This window comes from Apteryx mantelli, chromosome 22 (assembly GCF_036417845.1).
Source record: "Apteryx mantelli isolate bAptMan1 chromosome 22, bAptMan1.hap1, whole genome shotgun sequence".
In the NCBI taxonomy this organism is placed as follows: Eukaryota; Metazoa; Chordata; class Aves; order Apterygiformes; family Apterygidae; genus Apteryx; species Apteryx mantelli.
This window is the reverse complement of record NC_089999.1, coordinates 6,533,502-6,559,917: the sequence shown is the minus strand read 5'-3', so window position 1 is coordinate 6,559,917 and position 26,416 is coordinate 6,533,502. Positions and strand designations below refer to the sequence as shown.

Genomic DNA, 26,416 nt, shown 5'->3' with positions numbered 1-26,416 from the left:
GAGAAAATTCACATTTCTAAGGTCAAACAAGTAGAAGAGGAGTCAGACTATCCTGCCACAATCTGAAGATGTAGGTTTCCAGGTATATTATACAGAATTTCACAGCAACCAGAGATGAAGCATAAAATGTTTGTCTTCTGAAAACCATAACATTAAGTGACCTGCCAGGCTATACCTCACATTGATTTACCTCCTGATTGAGAAACTATTTTACTGGCTACAATAACCACACACAAATCAAAATTAGGACTCTTGTCTGACTAGGGGATAGCAAGAAGTTGCCCTGCTCTCAAAGGTCATAAGATACAGCAAGACAAAGGAAATATTGTTCTCATCTTACAGGTGGCTTCAATACACAGCACCACTTGACCAAAGGCACAGGAAATCACAAAAGCTCTAGCAACTGAATGCAGGTCTCAAATCCTTGTCTAGCCTACAAGACCAATCTTCTCTGTGAAGCCTCTAGGAGGGTACAGTCCTAAGCATGGTAGAGCTGAGCCTACAACAGCTGCAACAAAAAGATTGCTCAGGAGAAGGGTCACAATTCAGATGCAAAGTTTTACTGGGAGCTGGGTGCAACCATTCAGGCAGCAGAGACCCAGGGATTACGTTACTGCTGAAACGTCAAGCAAGTGACTTATCCCTTCCTTCAGATAAGTAAATGGTATGCGATTTTTATAATGCATTAGGAGCTTCAGCCAGACTTCTGGAAAGCTGCCTATTCACTCCGTAGCGTGACAAAGCAAAGGCATATCCTATGGCGCACAGAAGTCTAAGCCCTTACTGGACAAATGGAGAGAGTTCAAGAACAGAGATCTGCTGAGGGAAGGTCTCCAGCCAAGACACCTCCAAAGCAACTCAGCACCCAAGCTAAATAAAGAGTCTGGGGTGGGGGTCGGGAACAGAGCAGCTCATCCCATCCGAGCCAAGATGACGACACTCCCGCAAGAGAAGTACAGCTGCCAACTTGCAAGTGAACAGACAGCAAGGACACTGCACAACTGAAGCTGCTAGGCTGGGGAACTCACAGATATTCCTCTGTCAAAGGCTTGACCCTGAGCTGCAGTTTGTGCAATAAGGAAAAGAAACATAACACAAATCAACAAGAGAGAGGAGATGATCCTTGTCTGGCCACACTGATGTCTGCTTGTAAGCAGAGTCTCTCTAATGGAACACCCCTCTCAGCTGTCATTGCATGGTTGAGAGATGCCTTTTTTTGGCTGGTGTCCCTTTTGCTAATGAGCCTCCTGATAACAGATGCTGGCAGAACGAAAGCTCTCCCAGATTTGGTTGACTCCCTGTAAACAAGGAGATGAAAACAGTTTATTTCAAGTCACATCTGGGAGAAATACTATAAAGCCAGACTAATGCTGATAGCCTATTGATATTGTGTTGCTTACAGTCAAGCATAACACCATGTGAATCTGCTTGTGTTTTCCCTTATAATTCAAGGTCAGGCACCAGAAATATCTCCAATAGATGTATAGGAGAATGGCCAGAATGTCAAGTTCATCTTTCATGCAAAGGGGAAACATATATCTATATTACCTAAGCAACCACAGGGGTAGAAATTAGATATACAGAGCATGACCATTTCTAGCCACCAACAAACAGACCCTGAGTGTGCCTGTCGTGTCTTGAAAGCTAGACTTCCAGAAAACCTGAGAAGACAGAGGTGCTGACACAGAGAAGGCAAGAAGGAAACAGGAACAAGCCTGTTTGATGGGCACAAAAACACTGGCCCTGTAAAGCATTCTTGCTGGAGCCATCTTGTAGAGCAGACAGAACGAAGCAAGCAAGTTTATGCCTGCATCTAAGGCTGCAGACAGAACAGAGAAGCTCCTTCATATTGTAGGAACATGCTCAAGGACCGAAAGGCTGGAGAGTACCATGTTTAGCAACACCAGGGATTCTTTGGTCCCCCTTCCATCAAGCTGATGCAAGCACTCTCCTGAGGTAGGATAGGTCACTGAAATTTGATACTCCTGACTGCTTCCCCTGTAAAAGGTATCTATTGAGGACATCCTTACTCAGGATGTCTGCCAAAGAGATGAATGCCTTAACCTCTCAAGCAATTGGGGCATGCAGCATTTCTGGTATTTAATCCTGCAGTAGCAGGACTGGAAGAAGTATGGGCAGAGGTGTCCTTACTGAGAGCCATGGTGGCAAAGCAGCAAGCCCATGGGCTCAGGCTCTGCCATTCCATACCCATCATGCTCTTCTTGGGAGAAGTCAGTCTGAAACACAAGAGGCAGTATTCACCCCAACTGCAGTGCCAATACTCATGGAAGCCTTTGGCCTGCATCATGGACAGGAGGTTCATCATAGGAATAACCATATTCCTGCTAAAAAAGCCCAGTTTCCAGGCAAATGGCCCAGTAACTAGACTTGCTAGAGTAGCATTTCTTTTTCCTTTTGAAAAAGTAGGTAGAAAATCACTCTCAAACCCATTAGGACAAAAATTGAAGCAGGGCACCTGAGTTTAATTTTCTGCTCTGATGAGTGTCACATTTGTCTTCTGTAGGAGTAGTCAGAGACATTGCCCCAGGAAGCCCTGCAGCTTGGTATAAACTTGCCTCCCTTCAAAGCCAGTTTCTCAATGGAAAAAGAAGGAAACAAAGTATAACACTTCCCCCATGTTAGGGGACTGCACTAGCAAATGAGATACTGGACAGAGCAGAGGCTCAACTACCTCACAACTTTGTGGACTGTCTTTTCCAGTGCTGCCTTTAGGAATTTGTCATCAGACAACAAAAAAGAGAGACGGGTGATTTTTGAAGAGAGAATTTTGATTTTGTTGAAGGAGGGGAAATATGCAATTGTTAAAAGCTCTCATTTGTTTATTTCAGCTTGGCTGTAAGACAAGTATCACAGAATCACAGAATCACAGAATCACTTAGGTTGGAAGGGACCTCTGGAGATCATCTAGTCCAACCCCCCTGCTCAAGCAGGGTCACCTAGAGCACATTGCACAGGATTGCATCCAGGCGCATTTTGAATATCTCCAGAGAAGGAGACTCCACCACCTCTCGGGGCAACCTGTTCCAGTGCTCTGTCACCCTCACAGTGAAAAAGTTTTTCCTCATGTTAAGATGGAAGTGTCTGTGTTTCAGTTTGTGCCCATTGCCTCGCGTCCTGTCGCTCGGCACCACTGAAAAGAGTCTGGCCCCATCCTCTCGACACCCTCCCTTCACATACTTGTACACATTGATAAGATCTCCTCTCAGCCTTCTCTTCTCCAAGCTAAACAGGCCCAGCTCTCTCAGCCTTTCCTCATAAGAGAGATGCTCCAGTCCCCTAATCATCTTTGTGGCCCTTCGCTGGACTTGCTCCAGTAGTGCCACATCCCTCTTGTACTGGGGAGCCCAGAACTGGACGCAGTACTCTAGATGTGGCCTCACCAGGGCTGAGTAGAGGGGGAGAATCACCTCCCTCGACCTGCTGGCAACACTCTTTCTGATGCAGCCCAGGATACCATTGGCCTTCTTGGCCACAAGGGCACATTGCTGCCTCATACTTAACTTGGTGTCCACCAGCACTCCCAGGTCCTTCTCAGCAGAGCTGCTTTCCAGCAGGTCAACCCCCAACCTGTACTGCTGCATGGGGTTATTCCTCCCCAGGTGCAGGACCCTGCACTTCCCTTTGTTGAATTTCATGAGGTTCCTCTCTGCCCACCTCTCCAGCCTGTCCAAGTCTCTTTGAATGGCAGCACAGCCCTCTGGCGTATCGGCCACTCCTCCCAGTTTTGTATCGTCAGCAAACTTGCTGAGGGTGCACTCTGTCCCTTCATCCAGGTCATTGATGAAGAAGTTGAACAAGACTGGACCCAGGACTGACCCCTGGGGGACACCGCTAGCTACAGGCCTCCAACTAGACTCTGTGCCACTGAGCACAACTCTCTGAGCTCTGCCATTCAGCCAGTTCTCAATCCACCTCCCTGTCCACTCATCTATCCCACACTTCCTGAGCTTGTCTATGAGGATGCTATGGAAGACAGTGTCAAAAGCCTTGCTGAAGTCTAGGTAGACAACATCCACTGCTCTCCCCTCATCTACCCAGCCAGTCATTCCATCATAGAAGGCTATCAGATTGGTTAGGCATGATTTCCCCTTGGTGAAGCCATGCTGACTACTCCTGATCACCTTCTTTTCCTCCACATGCGTGGAGATGGCTTCCAGGATGAGCTGCTCCATCACCTTTCCAGGGATGGAGGTGAGGCTGACTGGCCTGTAGTTTCCTGGGTCCTCCTTCTTGCCCTTTTTAAAGACTGGGGTGACATTGGCTTTCTTCCAGTCCTCGGGCACCTCTCCTGTTCTCCATGACCTTTCAAAGATGATGGAGAGTGGCTTAGCAATAATGTCCGCCAGCTCCCTCAGCACTCGTGGGTGCATCCCATCAGGGCCCATGGATTTGTGGGTGTCAAGTTTGCTTAAATGATCTCTAACCCATTCCTCCTCCACCAAGGGAAAGTCTTCCTCTCTCCAGACTTTCTCTCTTGCCTCCAGGGTCTGGGGTTCCTGAGGGCTGGCCTGACCAGTAAAGACTGAAGCAAAGAAGGCATTCAGTAACTCTGCCTTCTCTGCATCCTTCGTCACCAGGACACCCACCCCATTCAGCAAAGGGCCCACATTTTCCCTAGTCTTCCTCTTGCTGCTGATGTATTTGAAGAAGCCCTTCTTGTTGTCCTTGACATCTCTAGCCAGATTTAATTCCAAACGGGCCTTAGCCTTCCTCGTCGCATCCCTGCATACTCTGACAACGTTCCTATATTCATCCCAAGTGGCCTGTCCCCCTTTCCACTTTCTGTAGACTTCCTTCTTCTGGTTGAGTTTTGCCAGGAGCTCCTTGCTCATCCATGCAGGTCTCCTACCTCCTTTGCTTGACTTCCTACTCATAGGGATGCACCGCTCTTGAGCCTGGAGGAGGTGATGTTTGAATATTAACCAACTCTCTTGAACACTCCTTCCTTCCAGGGCCCTCACCCATGGGATTCCTCCAAGTAGGTTCCTGAAGAGGACAAAGTTTGCTCTCCTGAAGTCCAGGGTTGCGATCCTACTTGGTGCCCTGCTGCCTCCCCGCAGGATCCTGAACTCCACCATCTCATGGTCACTGCAGCCAAGGCTGCCCCCAACCTTCACATCTTCCACCAGTCCTTCTTTGTTTGTTAGTACGAGGTCCAGCAGCACACCTCTCCTTGTTGGCTCCTCCACCACCTGTGTCAAGAAGTTGTCACCAATGCTCTGCAGGAATCTCCAGGACTGTTTGTGCCTAGCTGTGTTGTCTTTCCAGCAGATATCGGGGTGGTTGAAGTCCCCCATGAGAACCAGGGCCTGGGATTGTGAGGCTACTTCCAGCTGTCTGTAGAAGGCCTCATCGACTTCCTCTTCCTGATCAGGTGGCCTGTAGTAAACACCCACAACAGTGTCACCTCTATTAGCCTGCCCTTTGATCCTTACCCATAAGCTCTCGACTCGCTCTTCATCCACCCCTAGGCACAGCTCAATACATTCCAGTTGCTCTCTCACATAAAGAGCAACTCCACCACCTCGCTTTCCTGGCCTGTCTTTCCTAAAAAGCACGTAGCCATCCATGACAGCACTCCAGTCATGCGAGCTATCCCACCATGTCTCCGTAATGGCAATGAGATCATGGCCCTGCGACCGCACAGATATCTCTAGTTCTTCCTGTTTGTTCCCCAAGCTGCGTGCATTGGTGTACAGGCATTTCAGGGAGGTGATCGAGCATGCAGGTTTCCCAGGAGGGATACAAGAGGGTCCTCCATAGCCTCCATAGCCAGTATATTCACACATCCCTAGGCACTGGCAGTATAACAGAGATGGGCAGCCATATAGGCGCCGGGAAATAAGACCTCAATATACATTGAGGCTCAGGATTAGCAGAAGCTTCATGCAGTAGTTACATGTCACAATATCCATCAGTTTCAGTGGCTGTTCTTCATTCCATTATCAGAAGTCAAATGCATCGCCAAAAAAAACAAGCAACCACTAAAGGGAGGGAGGGAAAAAAAAAAAAGAAAAAAAAAGGCTTTGGCTTCACTGCCATTTGCTCTCAGGGCTCTCCCCTCTGCAGTGACCAGCACAGTAGATTGTCAGGAACTGGCGTAATCTGCTCCTGTTTTGCCATTGCTGATAACTGGGTGGGCTCGGGCATCTCTGTCAGCAGCTTTCTGGAAGTCCTCAGGAAAGGGAGCTCCACGGTCTCTTTACTTCACGTAAGCATGTCATCAGGTGTATGATTAGAGGACAGATGGTATAGCCATTTCCTTGGAAGGGCGCCAGTTGTTTTGCCTATCTTATGCTCCCTCCCGCTTTCAAAGGGAACAGAGCATTCGCATCCTCATGTCCCTTCAAGTAGGTTTCTTCCTGGCAACTGTCTTCTAGAAAGGCAGCTCCTGTCAGCTGAGCTTTCACCAATTGAGGTCTTAAATATCAATAACCTCAGCTTCTTTCTATGCTATTTTCAAATAGAAAGAAAAATTGAGACGTCTGCTGCCATTCTGCATTGTCTCCAAACAATTGGACTCGTCAGGCAAATGAGGCAAACTACATTTGAAACTGAAAATACTCCATGAATAACAGTGTCACAACAGCAAACACATTTCTTTAAAGTCTCTTGGTTAGCAAGAATCAATGCATATGAGTAACTGTAGTAGCCCACAAAAAGGATTCTTACCAGTAACATGATCAATTGTTTGGTACTCATGCAATTACAGTGATGTTAACCAGGAAAAATAAGCAAGATTTTTGGCAAGTTTTAGAGACAAGGTGAAAGCTCACAAGTTTCCAATGACAATGATGTGCTTAAAAAGTCTGGGAAATTAAAAAGCTTCAACAGAATTTTGGCCATGACAGTGTAAAATATTAAGTGTTTCAACCACAGCCTTGTGTAAAACAAGACCAAAGAGACACCAAAGCAGATATATTACAAATGAAAAAACTCAGACTGACCAGTGGCCAAGTAGAAACTAGAGAACCAACTGTGGTAACTGCCACATGGAAAACGTGAATTCCAGATGAATAGAGTCACAAGAGCAGTTCAGTGTACGCAGGACGCACATAGATTTGGGAGATGGATATTTCTGAGTGTTTGTCAGTAGTTCAACCACATTTTGGCTAGGTTATCAAGTAGAAGAGGACCTCAATCACTGCCCTGTGGGTGAATTGGTAGCAAAAGAGTAATAAATGACTAAACCCTGCTAGCTAAATTACCGGCTTGTCTACATGGGAAATTGTTATAGAAGCTAAGTGTAAATTTAAAGCACAATTGCTTTTCTGCACCAATTCCCTAGATGGCTGGATAATATTATTCTGTTCTGAGAATGTCTTTCAGAGAAGGCAAAGCTAAACAACGTGAAGACACTTTGCATATAGAAAGGTGGTAGCTTCACATAGTTATTGCACACTTTTTTTTTTCCTCCATGTAGATGAACCCTAAGACAGTAAAGGATTGAAAAGCACAGCAGACTAATAGCAGACTAGGGGGAAACTTTTGACAAGCCATGGTCTCCAAGCCATGCGTCTCATCTAGGGAGAGGTAACATTGCACTTTTACATATGTCTGTAAAGCATATTGAGATGTAGGAGTAAGAGGTGCTATAAGATAATTCCTTTCTGAAAGGTACAGTGCACCTTACTGGCATCTATTACTGGCTGCAAGTAATTTGAGTGAAGCTTTCCAATGTATCTGGGATCAATATTCCCCTTAAAGAACCCGAGTGAGGACTCAATCCCAGTCAACCCCCTAGTGTCATCTGTCTAGCATCCTCACCAACCCTGTTCAGTCACATTGCACTCTCATGGACTTTACACTTACTCTAGCTTCATGCTTGACTAATAGCAACCATTTTCCCAGCCTCCTGTTTGCTCTTCTCCACAGAAGACTGCAGAACAACCTAAGCTAAGACTGTTTCACATAGCTTGCCCCAATACTACACATATCTACACGTGTAATTATTCTGCAGCTAACACCAGTGGTATTCCTTAGCTATACCACCATAAATCAGAAGATTAGCATCTGACCCATTGAGCTCAGCCTTCTATGCAGTGCTTAAAAGCTAACCAAACCAATGAAAAGTGCGGGGTAAATTGTATGTGCAACATAAGACAGTAAGATTTTTTACCTGACTAAATTGGCACAAGGTCCTGGCCACCGGCAGCTCTGATAAACTCTCTGGATCACTGTTTCTGACCCATTCTGCACTTGGCAGGAAACAGTCCGAGTAACCGTATAGTGACACCAATGCCTGCAGAGAGAAAGGACACTGTTAGTCCCAGTAACACACCAACATATATCAAACTGCAATAAAAAAGACAAAGTAACTAGGGGTGGTGTAGTTTCTTCCGCCAGCCATAGAAAGCCTAACTTTCAGTCTTATCACCCCACACCCTCCACCCAATAGCTGCAGAGAGATTCCTGGCTTCTGCCAATCTGAATCACAAACAAGGCCTCTTGCTCGGTTCTCAAGAGGCCAGAGTTTTACAGTGCATAATTTAGTTGTTAGTTATCATAAACAATAGGACTTCAGAAAAAACATCTTCTAAATCTCCTGATAGTCAGCTCCCATTGTACTGGTCTTAATTTCATCCTGTTCATTATAGTGTCATTCCCTGGCCTCCTACCACTTGAACAACATCTAAGTTGGAAAATTCTGCTTTTTGGTGTGGTGGCGTTCATTGTCAGCAGGGCTGGAACAAGCTGGGTGCTGAACAAATCATATTGCTGCCCTGGAGAGGTTATGGTCTGAAAATGGGCAAGACAAAATGTGGAGAGGGAGGAAACAGACTCTTATGCTCTCTCACAAGTGAGGACGACAAGAGTAAGAGAGACCTCTTCACTCCAAGGCATGTGAGCAGGCAGGAACTGAAGTGCCCGTCCTGTGAATCAGGACCCACAGAGCCCCTCCACCTTCTCTGAAAAATATTTTTAAATTCAAGTGCCACACTTGAGAAAAACAAGAAATAAAGGTGTACTTTTATTTCCCCTTGCAAGCCTCGCTCTTATTTGCCAAATTCTGGTTCATATTTTTGCTTCTTTAACTACACAGAGGTAACAGGTTGGACACCCACCTTCCCACTGAGTTGGGGATCAGAACTGGAGGCAGTAGCAGGTGGTGGAGACACTGCCCTGTGCTCTGAAACGCACAAAGCAGCTGCCTGATCATTCCCTACGCATGCAAGAGTCCTGCTTCTCAGCCACCTCAACCCAAGAGCACTAAGTACAGTTCCTCCCTTCTCCTCTAAATGTTATGGTGGCTCCCCAGCATCGCACACCAAACTTCTTGCACCATGGCAGTAAACACATTCCCTCCTCCTTCTTCTGCCCACCTTCCCAGTGGTCATTCAATTTTCCCAGTGGTCATTCAATTTTCCCAGTATTTGCCATTTGCTGGGTTTATTGCTTTTTGTTTCCTTTTTGGATTCTCCTTCTATCCCTGCAGGAGGCTCCCTGCTCTTTGGCTAACTCTCATTCCCATGAATAGGCGCGCGCATGCCAACAGCCAAGCCGAGTGCTGCAGATCCCAATGGGCGAGCGGGGGCCAGCAGGCTGCTGACCCAGCCTTTGGCTGCAGGCAGACAGCAGCCCGTGCTGCTGAACTGGGGCTCCCAGAGTCAGGGTGGCTTTCAACTCCAAGCGGCAGAAGCCCCTCAGCAGCATCGAGGCAGAGCCACGCAGCTTTGCCTGCTGATACTGCTCCACTCGCTGCAAACTTGCTTGTGGTTCCCCATAAGGAAGCCTACGTGACAGTTGCATCTTGAGTGCCTCCCAGGCTTGCTGGGAGATCACAGAGTCACCTCTCTCACGTTTATTAGGGAGCTGCGGTATATTTTCAGTCCTGTTTATGGCTCTGTTCAATTGGGCATTAATGCGACTTTGTGCTATCAGGCCCTTTGGCTGGACCTGGAGAGGAGCCAACACCGCAGGATGCCACTGTGGGAAAGGCCTGGAGCAGGCTCCCAGCAGCAGCTGTCCCAGCACGGGACTCCTGCAGGCTTGCTTTGGAAATGGAGGAGCAATCCCTAAAAAACTGAGCAGAAGACTGAATTAAGGATTCCACAGAAGATACCAAAATTATTTATATGGCCATATGCAGCAGGGGACCGGTGATTTCATTGCTATAAGGCAAGATTACCAGAAAAATGCTATTTTTTCCTAGAGGTTATATCAAATATCTAAGGATGGACAAATGCTTAGGCTGCCCAGTTGTTCCCAGTAAAGTACAGTTGGAAAGTAATAGCTACTGTGCTATAAATACAAACTCTGGACTCTAGATCACAGTCCCTCATAGCCAACTGTATCTACTAACATCCGAATCATAGAACTGAAGGGCAAAATCAGGGGAAAAAAAAAGATTAATGAAGCCTAAGATCACATGATGATTGCAGATTCTTTAACAGGCTCAACACAACTTTGATACAAAGTTTAGGGGACAAAAGAAACATGAAGACAGAAAAAGAGATGGGAAGTGGGATAATTTTTCAGGCTAGAGTTCTGCTTTTAATTTCAGGTGCACACACAGTGCAATCAGTCCCCTTTTTGTCTCTCCTAGCCCTAGTCATAGGATTTGTTCAAAGAGGTATCGCAGGTAAGACTGGTCTAGTACCTCCTCACACCATAGGAATATCCATTTGAGCATGGAAGAAAAAGCAACCAGAAGAAAGGACAAGTATGAAGGAGTGGAAGAAACCACCGCTACATGCTATTTAACTCAAGCACATGTTTTTAGCACAGTGCTTACAGCAGTCTGAGGGACAGCACAACCCTCCTGCACAAGCCTCGGGACAGAAACATTTTGTGTCAGGCAAAGCAAACCGTACATATACAGAACATGACAGGATAATGGCAAGAGCATATGTCCCAAAATTATGAAAAAACAAAACTTCTCATTAACATGCAATGAGGAAAAGAATTGATCCAACCACAGGAGGAAGAATGAAGCAGTGTTATGCACACCAGCAACATGTAACAGATCAAGAAGGGACATGGATACTAACAAACTCAGAATAAAGTTACCAAACATTTTAAAACAGAGCATATTTATCGAGTACTTGAGGACCTGCCCTCACATCAAGAACATTCTTCCAGCTTGCCAATGAAATCCAAATAAATTGAATATTTATTTGCACACAATATGCCTTAGCTGTTACATAGCTTGCATACATACGCCTCCCGGCCTTCTCCCATGACAAAGTTCCATTTGCAAAAAGTACTGTTTCCATTGTGTGGAGTTGGATTATCCCACACTGATATTATTCCACTATAATCCTGACTTTGATGGACTTGCTTCTGAGACAAACTGTCCCACTTTCCTGGAAAAAGACAAAGTATTCTGTGTCAGACCAAGAAAACGCAACTGCAATAAAAGCAAAACCCTACACAGCTGATGCTGAAACTGGAGAGCTTCACATTCCTGACAGCGAATAAGGTGGGAAGGGGAATGAAGAGATGAACAGCACTATGCACCCCAGCACAGCACAGAAGAAAAAAAAAGCAGACTTTGGAGGCACTCTCCACTTGCCAGAGGGAATCTGGCAGCCTATCTGCTCTGGTTAATGTGTAATGGAAACTCCAAATTACAACTGTCAAAGAGAAATTAGAAACTAACCAATACTCCTCTCAGCCCTTCCCCAGCATAGGCCCAGATTCAGCTTCATCTTGGTCCTACAAGAATTATTTTCAACCTGTTTTGGAGTCTAACACTCCATTAAATACCTCTGCAGACCTGGATCTAAGCAGGTGGCACCACGCAGGCTGCCTGTATAAAAAGCCACAAGAACGGCTGAATATTGTAGCTAACTACAAAAATGTTTTCTCCAGGCCTTCAGTTCAGTAGGTGCTTCCAGCACACAGTCAGATTGTTTTTTCCAAATTAGTCCAGAATAGCTGCTGTCAGAGTGGGTCTCTTGCACATTCACTCTGCCTGGTCCTTAGAATTAGTTTTGCAGGCACACATATACCCTAGCAGGTCAAAGGAATTTTGCCCTCAAGTTGTCATTTCTGCCTTTGAAAAACCTTTCTCAGAAGTGAGATGTGCTGCTGGACAGAGCTGCTTACGCTCTAGTGACAGAGCCTCGGGCAGTGGTAGGAGGCAAAGGCTGCTCCCACACTCCAGTTCACGTGATAGAGGCCTGCACATTGGGAAAAAAACATTCCCAGCTTCATTTCCTCAGATGACCTAATCAGAGGCCCATAATAAAAGGGAGCAATCATTACAGGAAATGAGAACCTTCCCCAAAGTTCTCGTTTCATCTGTTTCCTAGCCTGAAGCTATCACCTGGTTTGCCAGTCTAAACAGGACTACCAGTCTATAGCAAAGAAACACCTCATTCAGTTAACTCGGGATTAAGAATAAACTTCCACCTTCTTCAGCTGGAGCACTCAGAGTCCAATAAAGTAACACAACTCTTGTCACCTCAGCACTCACAGACTCTTCTTTAAAGCAGTCAAAAACTGGGCTTCTGTGAACCACAGCATGGATCTTAAGGGCAAAAAACAGTCAAACCACAAAGACACTTGGGGAATCTGATGCAAACACAGGTTTTGCTAACTTCTTTCTTTACCAAGAGAGGGAAGACTTCAATTATAAAGGCACCCACCCAGGAGTGAGAGATACATTCCCATTTGCAAACACCATGCTCTTTGCTTCACATAATTAGCAGCACTTTCCTATAAATGTTACATGCCCCAGTGGAAACTGAATGCCTGAAAGTAAGCAGGGGAGGCAGAATAACTAGAATGTAGCTAAGTGTAAAATGCATGAGGGTACATAACTTGGGACTCACTGTAGATATAATGGCACAGTGAGTAAGACTGAAAGAAGACAGACCAACCCACCCCAAGATTTCTTCTTGCAAGCCAAAAGTCAGTACGTCTCCAAAACACAAGCAGGATTCAGACAAAGTGACGAAAGGCCCCACCATGGCTTACAGAGATTATAAATGACCCCTTATATTATATACAGATGCTAGCAAGAAAGGTTTAAGACTTTTGCAGGCATGCATCCAGGATGGCAGAGAATATATTATTGCTTATTCAAAGAGAATATTCCAACCAAGAAAATGCAGTGATCCAAACAACAGCTCCTTTAGGGCTGGGCCCACTGGATCTTATGCACGCTCATCACCAACATATTTAACAAAATGCCCTGCAGTGCCTTGTGGAGTTGGTCTTCCACTGCTTTGCTTAGAGAGGTGAGTCTCAGTTTATCCATTTTCCCCAGCCATTTCCAAAGAGACACCCTCTTCTCACACCCTATTTAATTCTTGGAAGACTTTCATGGACAACTGAGGATCTGCAGACCATAGCCTGTGAGCTACTGACTTAGACAATTTCAGTCCAGGGCTACAGACCAAGACCTCATGTCTCGATCACAGCTGACAACATATTGTTCCAGAGGGAATACAAGTGTTGATGTCAGCAAATAGCCAATAATATTTATTGTGTAGGTTCCAGACAGATGCAAAAAAAAACGTTACTGTGGATGTTTCAGACTAAGTAATAAATTCATTTTTTTGCCTTCATTTGGAGGTACTCTGAAAAGTACTGCTCTGAGCTTACACGGACCCCTCCCTCAGCAGATGCTGGGAGGGAGTTAACCACTCTCTGCTGACTCAGTAAGGCCAGTGACGCATTGCTTTGGGCCACCTGGACACCGAGGAGACACCAAGGCTAGCTTTCCAGGGTGTGCACTGAGCAGGCTGAGAAGACCTCACAGAGCAGCTGGTCCTCAGGGAGGCTTGAGCTGCGTTTTGCTTCTGCAGCCAGACACCAGGGAAGAAGGTAAATTCTGGACCCTACAAGCTTTCTGAACATCCCATCCCATCCCTCTCAGTAGACAGGACTACTAATAGTGCACCCTTTGGATGCACCATTCAAGAAAGAAAAGTGAGTCTAAGCCTGGAGTCTCTAGACATCTGCAGAGCTTGTAATACTATAGAGAGGCAGAAAAGAAAGGGTTATAGCACAGAGAGAAATCTAAGCTAACAAATACCCAGGCTAAAATACTGTGAGCTCCAGAAGAGCCATATACCCACATACCAAAGCCTAATTCCTGGCTAGCACAACTGAATCAGTTTAGAGCAACTGTTTCATGGAGGGGAAGGCACCAGACAGCAAGCACCCCCCTCCTTTCTTGCCAATTTGATCTGCCTAGTACTTTTTCCTAGGCCCACCACTCAAAGCATACGTAGGGAGTCTCTCCACCCACTTCCCCACTGTAAACACTTCCAAAAGGCCTGCACCACAACAAGCTGACAGCCTCATCCCCAAAAGCAACTTTTACTTGTTTCCTAGTCCAAACCACTGCTTTTTATCCAAGGTCCTCAGACTCCTGGGGCCCTGAAGGGGCTTCTAAGGGGGTTGCAAAAGAAAAGCCAACTGTTGGCTGGTAGGTTTCATTTCACCAGACAAGTGTTCACAAACTGAACAACGTCAGAAACCACTGGGCTGAACTGATCAGGACTCAGCAAGTAGCCTGTTTAATGAAGAGGCTGCAACTTGAAAGTGAAAGCAGTTACATTCTTGCCTAATCACTTCTTTCAGCGAGACCACAGTTCAGCTTCACACACAAAACTGACTTGCTGCCATGCCCTCTTAAGGACAGACCTACAGCAGGCAACACCTACCACATACAGGAGCTTCTTCTGGCTCACATGTTCACTGCAGCGAAGGACACAGCTACCGTTCCAGATAACACTGTCCTTACAGCACATCACGCTCCTACCAGCATGAAACACTGGGCTTTCAGCAGAGACAGTCCTACAAGTTAGACTCTGAACAAAAACATTTATGCTGTTGTAAAGCTAACTAAAATGGAGATTTAATGTGGTTTCAGTACTCCTATGAAAGCACGTGCCACACAGTATAAGTCAGACAAAAGCTCAAACAACTGAGCCAGGACAGAGGAAAGCAGAAGTGCTTCTGAAAAAATGGCTTTATATGCGGGATGGTTTCATCAGCACCTGTTGCATGTGTTTGGGCACGAACCGACTCTTCCCTCTCCCGATAAATACCATAGATGTCTCTCAACAAGGTTAGCATTTCTGATGCTTGTGATTTACCCTAAAGCTTTGAGCTGTGTAAACAACTGCACTGAATTATCTTTCTGTTTCCATAAGGATAACACAGTGTGTGTTATACTTAGCAGAGATCAACATTTAGGGCACAGAAAACAGTAGGAGTGTTTTGATAGCTAGATAGATTTCCCCGAGTTTCCTCGTAACATTTTTTTCACTCGAGCTATCAGTTTCCCTACAATCCTAGAGAGGAATTTCAATAAAATCAGAAGGTCACTGACTTTTACTGGGAAAAAGTTGCTGTTCTGGCTGAATGAGAGCAAACCATGCCCTTTCCTCTGTGTAAATAGCACAGCATCCTACTTGCCGTGCCAGAACACCAATCCATACATTGTGTGCTGGAGCCCCTGGTTAGCCGGAGTCAGTTATTTATACATTCCACTGAGGCCAGAAGCAGAAGTTGCCCTGTGCGTGCCAAGAAACCTAAAATTCAAAGGCTGCCAGGCTCTCTGGGGTATCTCTTCCTGAACAACCCAGTTCTACACAATCACATATTATTCCTTTCTTATTCACAAATACACACCTCCCAGAATGTGCTTTGGCTCTCATCAGGATCAAGTTTACCATCTACTTCAGTTGGTTGTTATTAGCTTACTTTCTTTACTGCTATGACCCAACTAAAAAGGAAACAAGCCCATCACATGCTGCTGGAAAGCTCAGATAAAGGCTAAGTTGGGCATAGGGTTCTCGTGTTCCCAGCCATATCTGAGCTCTCCCCAGGTATCTAGGTTTTGGGATCCAAGGCAGCAATTCAGCTTGTTGTCCAGAGAAGAGAGAGCTACAAAATTCAATCGTGGCTACCAGTCTCCACAAAATTAGGATACTCAAAGTTGAGGGATTGATTCAGGTCAGTGGTCTGTAGCTCAATGGACCATTTCTAAGGAATCCATGAAAGACTACATGGGGAGGAGGAGGGAGGGGAAGAAGGAAAGGGACTGCACACAGATATATGACAGCAGGATTAAGTTCAAAGCAGGGTCTGCTCTTCTGTTACAAAGTTTTGAGTGGTCTGCCAGTCAGAAGACACGAAAAGCCACAGAAATCCTGTCAATATTGATGTTTTACGCATGCCTTACTCCCACTGAATCTGAGTACTTCGCAGTCATTAATGCAGGTTAGCCTGACTCCTGTGAAAAAGGGAGAAAAATCTTTATAGCAGCCCATTCATTTGGGGAAATGAATAAAACTGGAAGATTGCTGGTGTTTCTGAAGCCAGACAGCAGCAGCAGCCATTTGAAGCAGCAGAGAGCCAGAGGCATGAATAGGAATAAGACAAGTTCCAGGTCTCCCACTCTGCTATGTCAGTCAGACAAAGATTTGAAGGAACTCCAATCTTTCTGCCTCCCAGTAATAGTTTGCAAAAAAGAAGGGACCATAAAAATAAGTTCTGCCTAGCTAAGTCAGAGGGGACAATTTATCTAGGTACCTCCCAATAGCATAACCTTTCCCTAGGGGGCAATATGTTCTGTGTTTAGCACACTTCAAACATTCAGTTGCCAATAATAGTCTTAAATTCTCCCACACAAAGTGGATTATCAGAGACTGCTGGAGGGAAGTTTTGTCCTAGAGGAATCTTTACCTTAGGAGGAAAATGTAATTCAGTCTGCACAACAGCTTTAATCTTCAGCAGCTTCTGCAGCCAAGCGCATTTAACTGTGCCTTCCTTGCTTTGTTGTGTGCATGGTTGACCTTCCAAAACAGCCTTACCTCCAGGGCTGAATTAACTTTAATTGATAGGAAACTGCATAAAATTTTGCCTTATCGTTCTACAGTCATTGAAGTTACAGGGGTTAAGGGAGAAACTCTCCCTACTAGAATTATTAAAAGCCTAGAAACAGGATAGCTGAGCCACGGGTGCAACTCTGTCAGAGACACAGCTCCCCAGGGCAACATTCGACTTCCTTAGCCATGAGACCATCACTTTTCTTCTTCCAAACCCCCACCTCATTCACAAGGCACCTTCCAACTGCTGTAACTAATGAAGCAGGGGCCCTGCAGACAACAGCAATCCTCTATTACACAAGCTTGATTCATTTTTAGAGCAGATCCACCCTGTACATCAGCACTAATATAAATGCAGAACTTTGCATATGCACACAAGGGCTCACAGTCAAGCAGGCAGGTAGTATCAGAAATAAGGCAGAATTAAAAAGATTAATCATGTTCAATACACACACCTCTATGCCTATGTACCTATTTACGCACACACAAGGGGGAAGGGGAGAAAGGGCTCAAGGAAGATCTCTCCAGCATAGAGTCCGTCTGATTTTTACCCACCATGCAGCTCCTCTTTATTCGCTGGTGGCATGTTCTGACTGAATCAAACAATAAATATGGTTGACCCGAATCATAATTATCCTCATCATGAAAATGAAAAGACATTAGTGCATGACTGAGTGCTCAGAAATAAAAGGGGGGTTCACTCCTTTGAAGTCCTTTGCTTTTACAGGCATTCTTCTCAGCATTGAGCTATATTGCTGCTCCCTCCTCCAAGATTATTGTAATCAATGAGAAGACAGTAGTTTCCAGTGTTCACAGAGGTAGAGAAGAGAAAACCTACAAAAATATCCACGGAATCCGTCTTTGTTGATTAGACTGACTTGATGGAATTTGGCATTCGATATCCATGCAGCATGGAAATCATGCACAATTACAACCAAGTATGTCATTTTTGCAACATAAAAGCTCCTTGAATTAGAGCCTTTCAAAAGAAGAACCTGAGTCTAAACATCTTTGCATAGCTGGGTAACTCAGCTGTAGACAGGTCTCCCACCTTCATATTTCCAATACATCCACAGTACTGGTTTGTTCATTCCTAGAAAGCCTGATCTTGAAGGGAGGGGGTGTGGGTAAGTAAAACCAGTAAGACCTTGATTGAAAGTATAGAGCTGGGACGTGGAACACCAGCTATTTGTTTAAAATATACCCATGTTTCTAAAGGACACATTTGCCATTTGACTATGCGCCTGGTCCAAAAAACCTGATCTAGTACTGCTGAAGCTGAAGACAGCGGCCCCAATTTTCATTAGAGTACATGATTCATTTTATCAAAGTCAGTACCAGTACACTCTAAATTTACACCAACATAAATTCATCCAGAACTAAGCTCTCCAACTTTGAAATAGTAGAGAGTGGAGAGGAAGTTGTGGGTAGAAAGACAGGACACCGACACACACCAGTTTGTCCTCAAAAACTTTGGGGAGAGAAAAACGTTAAGAAAACTAGCAGTAAGGAGTCAGCAACCCTATAACAGTCTCCTGCATTTATGGACTGAATTAGCTGGTTTCCAGTATCTCCTTCAAACCAAGCATTTAGCCATACAGGCACATATGTAATAAGCAATACAGGCATATAGCCTTCACTGAGATGAAGCACTTTTTTTCATTAGCATTGTACTGGCACTGAGAAACAGATTTCAATGAGAACAAAAGCAATGCCAAAGGAGAGCACTGAGGATATCAAAGAAAAAATTAAGAGAGTATGAGTAAGTCATTGCTTCCCATTAATCACATGATACTGATCTGCTCATTTAACATGCATGTTACAGGCTTTTCCTGGAGCTGAACAGTACAGATATTACTGTCACTGGAGACAGGTAGAGCCATTTGATATCTAAAATAACTGAATAAATCAAAGGAGAGATCCCACAGACAAAATATTGCCTTTTATCTTAAAGACAATACAGATTTGTTTTTCCAAATTATGTCAATGTTCAGAGCAGTGTCTCATGAACTCCCAGTACAATGAGTCCAAAACAAGGCACTGAAAAGTGGATCAGCTTCAGACTCATGAGTGCTAGAACAAGATTGGAAATACCTTTATGGACAATCATGTCATGTAAACAGAACCCAAAACTCTGCTAGCAACACTTCCTCTACTCGCTATCTCTCTTTCTCTTTTCCTGTGGTACATTACAATCATATCTTTCAATCTGGGTCTTAAATTTGTTCAGCAAGTTGGAAAGTATTTTGTGGGCTCTGGTATACAGGGGAATATGCTGCAGACCCTTCTAGACTAGTCATCTACTGTGCAGTTGCCCATCATTGTGGGGAATCAGATTTAATGAGCCAAAGGGATCTCTTTCAGTCTAGTTTAAGTCCTAGAAGTACATAGGCTTAGCTTTATTCTGCATCCCTCATACCATAAACTATTTCAAACGAATGTCATACCAATAGCCAGACATGACAACATGTTCATGGTAACAGCTAAAGAAACAGCAAGAGCCACAGAGGTTGTGAAATGCAGACACAGCATTGTGTCAGCCGTACCTTAAAAATCAGGATCCTCTATTTATGAAATACTTAAGTCACTTTCCTCAAATGCAAATTATAAGAAAATCCTACAACCTTCTAAGGTGCCCAGTGCTTTCCAGAGTGCCAGACAAGCAAATGCTGCTCCATCCTGCATAAACATGCGCACCTACATTCTTCACAGAACTCATCTTCTACCAGATAGCAAGCAGCAACTCTGGAAGAACAGGCTTGCTATACCAGAGCTGGAAGTAAAATACCAGAAATAAGCCAGACTAGACAAATCCCATCTACTTTTATTGCTTAGAGATCAACAAGCCCTCTTTCCCTTCCTGATGCATCAGCTCAGCCGCTCGCATCTAGCAAGGCAGTTCAAGGTCAGGTAACCATCCACCAGCATTTGCACTACGCACGAGGACTCTGGCTGAAAGAACATGGAGCAGGGGCTCCAGAAGGGTTTCTTGGGCACCTCTACCTTACTAACAGGCCTGTACTCCATTCAAGAGCAAAGCACCTTCCTCCAGTAACTGCTCTACTGATATGCCAGGTTATTCTGAATAACAGACTTCACTGTGCAGGATCAGGTAGGCTGTCTTTTGCTTGCCCAGCTCACAGATCCCCAAGCTGAGCCATTTGAGTGCCCACTTCAATAAAGACAAAGTCCTGCAAAACCTCCATAGCGGGCATTCGAAGTGTTAATCAGTTTGAAAAACAAAACCCAAAGGCTGTGTGTTAATTTGCTATTAGTTGAAAGTCGAGAACTTTTTATTCCATGTCTGCCATGTCTGGCACAAGGCTGTTCTGGGCGTTACTACAATAAATAATAATTTGGAAAATAATCCTATTGTTCCAGTCACACCCATGGGAGTTTCATGCGTAGGGAAGTAGGAACATCAGAACTGAGATCTGTTGTGTGATCAGAGAGCTAAGTTTGCCCTTTACAACACTCAGTATTTATTGATTCAAGTGCATGTTGGGAGAGAGATTAGAGACAGTGAGCTAAAGCAGGAGGATGTCTCAATAGCTTTAAGGTTAATAAATTTCTACTTAACCAGCCTAAAGCTTTCAAAAATCATTTTTACTGTAGTGCACTAGCAATATCCTTTATAAGCACATATCCACACCCATAGGTGGTTAGGTGATCACATCGTTCCCTTCCTTGCTTCCCTCTCAAGTCACTTATTGTCAGTGCCCACCTAAATACAGTAATGAGTTGCCCTAAAATGTTTTCCTAATGTTCTCCAGTTGCCAGTCATGAAGCGCTTCCTAAGCACAAAGCGGAAACGCAGTTGGGATGCAGTAGTTACAGGCGTATGACATTCTGCTACACCAGCAACCTCCTTTTCACCTTTCTCCAGACTCCCACTCTTACACTCAGCTGGCTGCGCTGTTCCAAAGCCATAAAAGTAACTACATAGCATTTGCTGTAGATCAGCTCTTCTGCACACAGTAGTCCCAAACCCCTGCTAGTGAAAACTCTGTATTGTCTCATCAGCTTTTAAACTCACTCTTAACCAGATGGTATACGTTTAAATCACTCGCAGCCCACTGTGCTTAAACACCTATAGACAGAACACTTGAAGACATCTAGAAACAGTGCTCTACTTGCCTTTTTTCAATTAAAAAGGCTCTTTTGCTTTTTGACACAGCTTTCTAAGCTTTCACCATTTTGGAAGTAGTCTCCATATCTCATTTCTGGCCAAGAACAATTATTTATTTTCCCTTCTTAAACCTTGGTGCAACCTAGTTTGTTCATGGGGGGGGGGGGGGGGGGGGAGAGAGCCCTGCTCGCCTGAACAGAAACACTAACACCTTTCTCTATTATTAAAAAATTCTTGAGCAATCTAAGAAACTGCTTTAGTGCCTCAGTGCTTTGGAAATCTCTATTTGGAAGGGAGATGGTCTTGAGGGAGAAGATCTACATTTCGGTATCCAGGTGGAAAATGGGTTTGATTTGGCCAAGTAATAAGAGCCGAAAGAAAAAACCCCACAGCCTGTGTACGCACAGTAGATTCTTTAGGAATGATAACACTGCTGTGAAACATTCCCGAGTACACATGTGAGAAACCGGACGGGAAGAAAGCAGCACTGAGCCAGAGAGGTGACAGCAGGGGGTCCGAAGGAGATAGACAGACAGTTGGCCAGAAAAATTCTTGCACTATTCTGTGGGGAATTATCAAATATGGCAAAATCCATTACAAGTGGTTGGTTGTTTTTTTGTTTTTTTAAAGTTTGAAGCTACCTGCCAATGCAAGAAGGGAGGACAAGCTAACCTTCCCCACCAAGGCACAGTGGGAAATTCCACAGCATACTTTTAACCATGAATTTGTAAGGGGGCAGAGTCAGCCACATAAACGACCCGCACTCTTAAAGGAAAGGCTTATCAGGCAACCGTCTCCCCACCTCTGCGACTGGAAGTGTTTAGAGGTATTGGTGGCAAGAGTCTCAGTCTCTGCATGCAGAGAGAATGCAGCAGGCACTGACCAACACCAGATACACCCACGTCCCATTTTAGACGCATACTGCTTGCATAAGCTTGTGGCAAATTCAAGGCAAAGACCTTAAAGACAGCTGACATTTTCCCCCCCTCAAATTTACACAGATTTCTCCAAAAGCAGAATGTTTGGAGGCTGAATAGGGTAACACGAAGGAGAAGAGTGTGAAGGATAACTGTCTGTTTTAAAAGAGTCTTATAACCTGAATTTTATTGATGGCTAACAGTTGTTTTGTGTCTTTCTGCTATCTTTCTTACAGTCAGTTTAGGAAGAGCAGCATACATTTGCAAACCAGGAAACCTGCGAATGACACATGGCTGTTCAGAAACTGTACAGTCTACAGAGTATTATTACGCTAAGCATACATGCAAGCAGTCTTTGCACATCACAGCTAAAAGACTTATTTGTGCTTTTTCCCCTCTATACATACACAGTTTGAAGGTTTTCCTTTACAATCTTCTATTGCAGTTTGGGGGAATTTTTACGTGCAGTATTTCAGCAAAATACAGCCACCCTTCAGGCAAAGGCAGCAGCTGTCACCCCATCATGGCAGTGCTCACCTGGTCACTTCATTAAAAAGTGTATAAGGAGGCTATATACCAGTGAAGCCACTGAACACCAGTATTCACAGCACGTATTAGTGCTGAGATTCAGATTAAATGGCTGTGACACGTGTCACACACTTCTTGTGGCAGAACAAACAAGGATGAGTTTCAACTGAAGCTTCTCTCACATAGAAAAAAAAAGTTTTATTCAAGAAGATCTCAGAACAGGGAGTGACAGAGAATAACTACTGAACCGCCTCCCCTTGAGGTTGACATGGGTACAGCCCGTTCAATTATTACTGGCAATAGATGAGCCACATCTATGTGGGGAGTGTAGAATTCCAGTCAATAAAAAAAAAAAAAAGAAGAAAAAGAAAGAAAAAGAAAAATCAGAGCTGATGGAGGTGCCCTGCAAAGGGAGCCCTGTCTCTCTCTCTTTAGGCCACAGAGGGATGTTCAGATACAACTCAGTAACTCACGTGTGTGGGTAGCGCAAGCTGACTTCTAGGTTCACCAAGGCACAAGCCAGTTGAAGTGTCTGGTACAAACCAGTCCAGCTTCGCGTTGCATTCAGCCCACAAGCTGTGACAATTCCTGTCATTCCCACTTCTTCCCTCTCTCCTCCCTTCCCAGTCCCTTACCAATGGATACAACCTCATCCTTACCTTCCCAAAGATTAAGGAGCAACTCCTCCAAAAGGTACCTGGGAGCTGAAAGTTTAATTTCAGCAAAATTCTAAGGTCATTTCTAGATGCTGCTTTGAAAACCTTCTAGTTCAGATGCCAATAACCACTTGGCAGGGACTGATGGACATAATTAGAGAGCTTGATTGTTTCAGAGGACATTACCCAAGAAAATGAATGTGTTGCTGCAGTTCTTGCAATAAATTTCCAACAGGTTTTGTTGCAGAGGTCTTGAAGAGGTTTTAGCAGACTTTTAATTACACTATCAGGAATCAAGTATTTTTTCTGGGGCTTGGCAAAGTAGGATCTTATTATTTCTGCTTGCAGTGTGTAGTCATTCAAACCTTATCCACAGGCCTACAGCCTAGGAATTCCTACAACTTTCTAATCCAAAATTTTTGTATCATTTGTGATATACATTAGTGACTTCCAGTAACAGCAGCCCAAGAGACAGTATTTTACTGTGTGATAGTTTAAACTATTTGGCTCAGTGCAGTATCCTGAAAGACACTGCAGGGAGACAATATATTTGCTGCAGGTTACGCTGATTTACAGCAGCATTAAGCCAAGTGCTGTAACATCCTACAGAGCCAACTTGCCTTTTTTGCTCTTCTACTATACATCAGACACTGCATGGGAACAGAGGAACTTTGCAGCATCATACCCCAGAGCGGCCTTTGCCCAAAGGCTGGTATTGTGTGGTAGCAACAGCTGTTGAGGTGACAGTTTTTCATCGCACGCCCACGGGTCAGTGCTGCTTCCATGGACACACAACACAGCCTGTTCAGCGCACAAGGGGAGAGAAAAGCACCACAACCAGCACCACCACTCTACCCTCTGCTGCTGTTCACCCCAGCCTCTCGCACTCAGCACCTCCCTCCCCTTCACTCCTGCCTCTCTCAGCCCGACCTCCTCACTACATCCTTCTCTGCTAAGGTCAAAGACTAACTCCCAAAGACTAATTCCAGTCCTCCAAGCTCAGAGAGGTATATGAAACAAGGAGCACACTGACCTCTATTCTGTAAGAGTGGAGGTTTATACAACTGCCAAGTATTATCATTCATAGATTTATTATAAACTTGTGCATATATTCACATACAATAGTCTGGATTTTGCAGCTTTCCATCTAAGATCTAACCGCACCCTCAAAGTACTCTCCAGAGCCTTCCCTTCCACAAAGGGAAGTATTTTTATTCCCATTTTATTCAGGGAAAATAAGAGAGAACTTACAAGTCTCAATTCCCAGACTTCGTGCTGTTCTATAGAATATATGCTGAGTGTTTGAGGGAACAGTCCATTTGTTTGGGGAGAGGATGGAAAAACAAAGCCTTATGAATCAGCCAGCTGATAATTAAAAGCAACTAAATCCAGATCATTTTAAGCTGCACATGAGAATCTGGACTCCTCAGAATCTGAATTCCTTTGCCGACCAGAAGAGCCAGAGTCACTTGCCCAGCTGGTCGCTATTGTTCTGTCCAATAGAGTTCTGGCAGGAATGCATGTTTAACAAAATTCAGAGATTAGGCATACCAAAGAATGCGACTCCCCCTAAGTGTTTAGGTTAGTGGAGTTTGCCATGCTGAAATACTGAAGCTCAAGTGTATCAGATGTTCTCCATCCTGTACTGCTAGTGCCAATGACAGACCCAAGCTGACAGCTCAGTTCTCAGGATTCCTGTCATTTTAGCCTAAAGTTCACTAAAAACAGCATAAAAAGTTCCCCTCAAAGCTGCAATGAGCATTATTTAAATCAGTGTTTTCCCAGGGATGTGGAATACCAAGTGACAAAGGCTCTCTGTACCTCCCATGTGCCAGAAACTCTTGAAGGGCAGCTTAAACCAAGCCAGAGATTCAAAGGGCCCAATTTCAAGCACCTAGCAACAGAGCAGCCCACCTTCAAATGCCTTAGGATAGCCCAAATCTCCAAAGAAATCTAGCATCCAGTGATCCTCCTAACATCTAGCTTAGCTCCTGACAGATTAGAACCAGGATCTTTAGCTCAATTTATAACAGGGCATGCAAGATTAGAGTCAGATGCAAAAGCGTCACAAGAACAACTCATACAGGTAACCTTACAGAGATCCTCAGAAATCTTGTAGGAAGGCAGCTCTCACCAAGCCAGATACCATGCACAAAACAGCTCTGGTAACTTGCAGGGCCAAGAATTTCTCAGCCCAAAACAGAATGATATTAAATGGACAGAGATTTGAGATTCATAAGGAGAATTGCCAGAGATACAATAATCCTTGAAGAATTATATATGAGAAGGTTAGAAATAGCCTGGTTACACCTCAAAGTTAATGCTCTTATGTTTAGAGGTACTAAGGATTCATAAGCAGCACTTGAAGGGGATATGGTAGCTTGCATTGTGCAAAGTGGACTAAATAGCAGAAAGGTAGGAAGCATCTAAGATCCTGTTACTATGGGAGTCTCTTATTCTTTTTTCCCTTAAAAAAAAGAAAGGGCAAAAAAAAAAAGAAAAAATTCTGAGTCACATAGTAAATCAGGAACACATATGGCTTTAACACAAGAGCTACTGACAGCCAGACCTAAGCATCTTCTTCTAGGAGAAGATTTTTAGTCAGCACAACAACCAAAAACATATTTTAGCTGGCATCACTTTCACTGCCACCTGAAAATGTGAACAGCTCCAAGTTTGGACAAGACACAGTGATGATACAAGCAGCCAGATAGCCCACATTGAACAGGGTGGCAAAAAACAAAACAGTTCTAGGGAAACAGAAAAGAGAATCAGTTGAGAAGAGAGCCAGTAACTCAAGCAAACTGAGGGGCAGAGAAGTGGCATCAGAAAAAAAATAAATAAATCTTTTTCCCCTGGAGAAAACATTAGCAGAACCTCCCTTGGGTTGGAGGGTTAAATTCATGACAGACTCCCCTCCACACGCACAAGCAGATCCTAGTGGAGCTGTCACCCAGTGCTGCCTCAAAAGAGGATTTGAAAAAGCTCACTGTCCTCTGCTGTGTTTACAGCAATAACGAGAGCCTGGAGGAAGGGGTTAGAAACATCTGAGTTTAATAAGGGCTAAGCAGAACACAGCAAAAAGAAATGTGTGCCCTTCCGTTCAGGGCTACCACACCCCACCAAGCACCACAGCAGCAGGCCAATGGGAAACCAGGCTTGGAGACGTTATGTCATCTGAACACCCACAGCAGCCTATCTGTCCCAAGCCTTTTCATGGTGAGAAGAAGCAGTTCAAACCAAGCTGAAAGCTCCCAGCACCACACTTTTGAACTGCTGAATAAGCATAGTCCTGTGGGGAAAGAGCAGATGGTGATTGACCCCAGGCACAGGACAAGGCAAGCAGAGAAAGGAAGTTCCTGTGCCATGCCT

At 44.6% G+C, this 26,416-nt stretch overlaps 1 protein-coding gene across 6 annotated transcripts in view; it reads right to left on the bottom strand.

Annotated features, from left to right (window-relative positions):
- The window catches only part of COL26A1 (collagen type XXVI alpha 1 chain), a 187,822-nt gene that overhangs the window by 154,250 nt on the left and 7,156 nt on the right, over positions 1-26,416 (bottom strand). For all 6 annotated transcript variants that reach the window (XM_013958250.2, XM_013958252.2, XM_013958254.2 and 3 more), the window contains exon 2: positions 8,141-8,263. In XM_013958250.2, the coding sequence (XP_013813704.2) occupies positions 8,141-8,263 (123 nt within the window). The remainder of the gene's footprint in view (positions 1-8,140; positions 8,264-26,416) is intronic.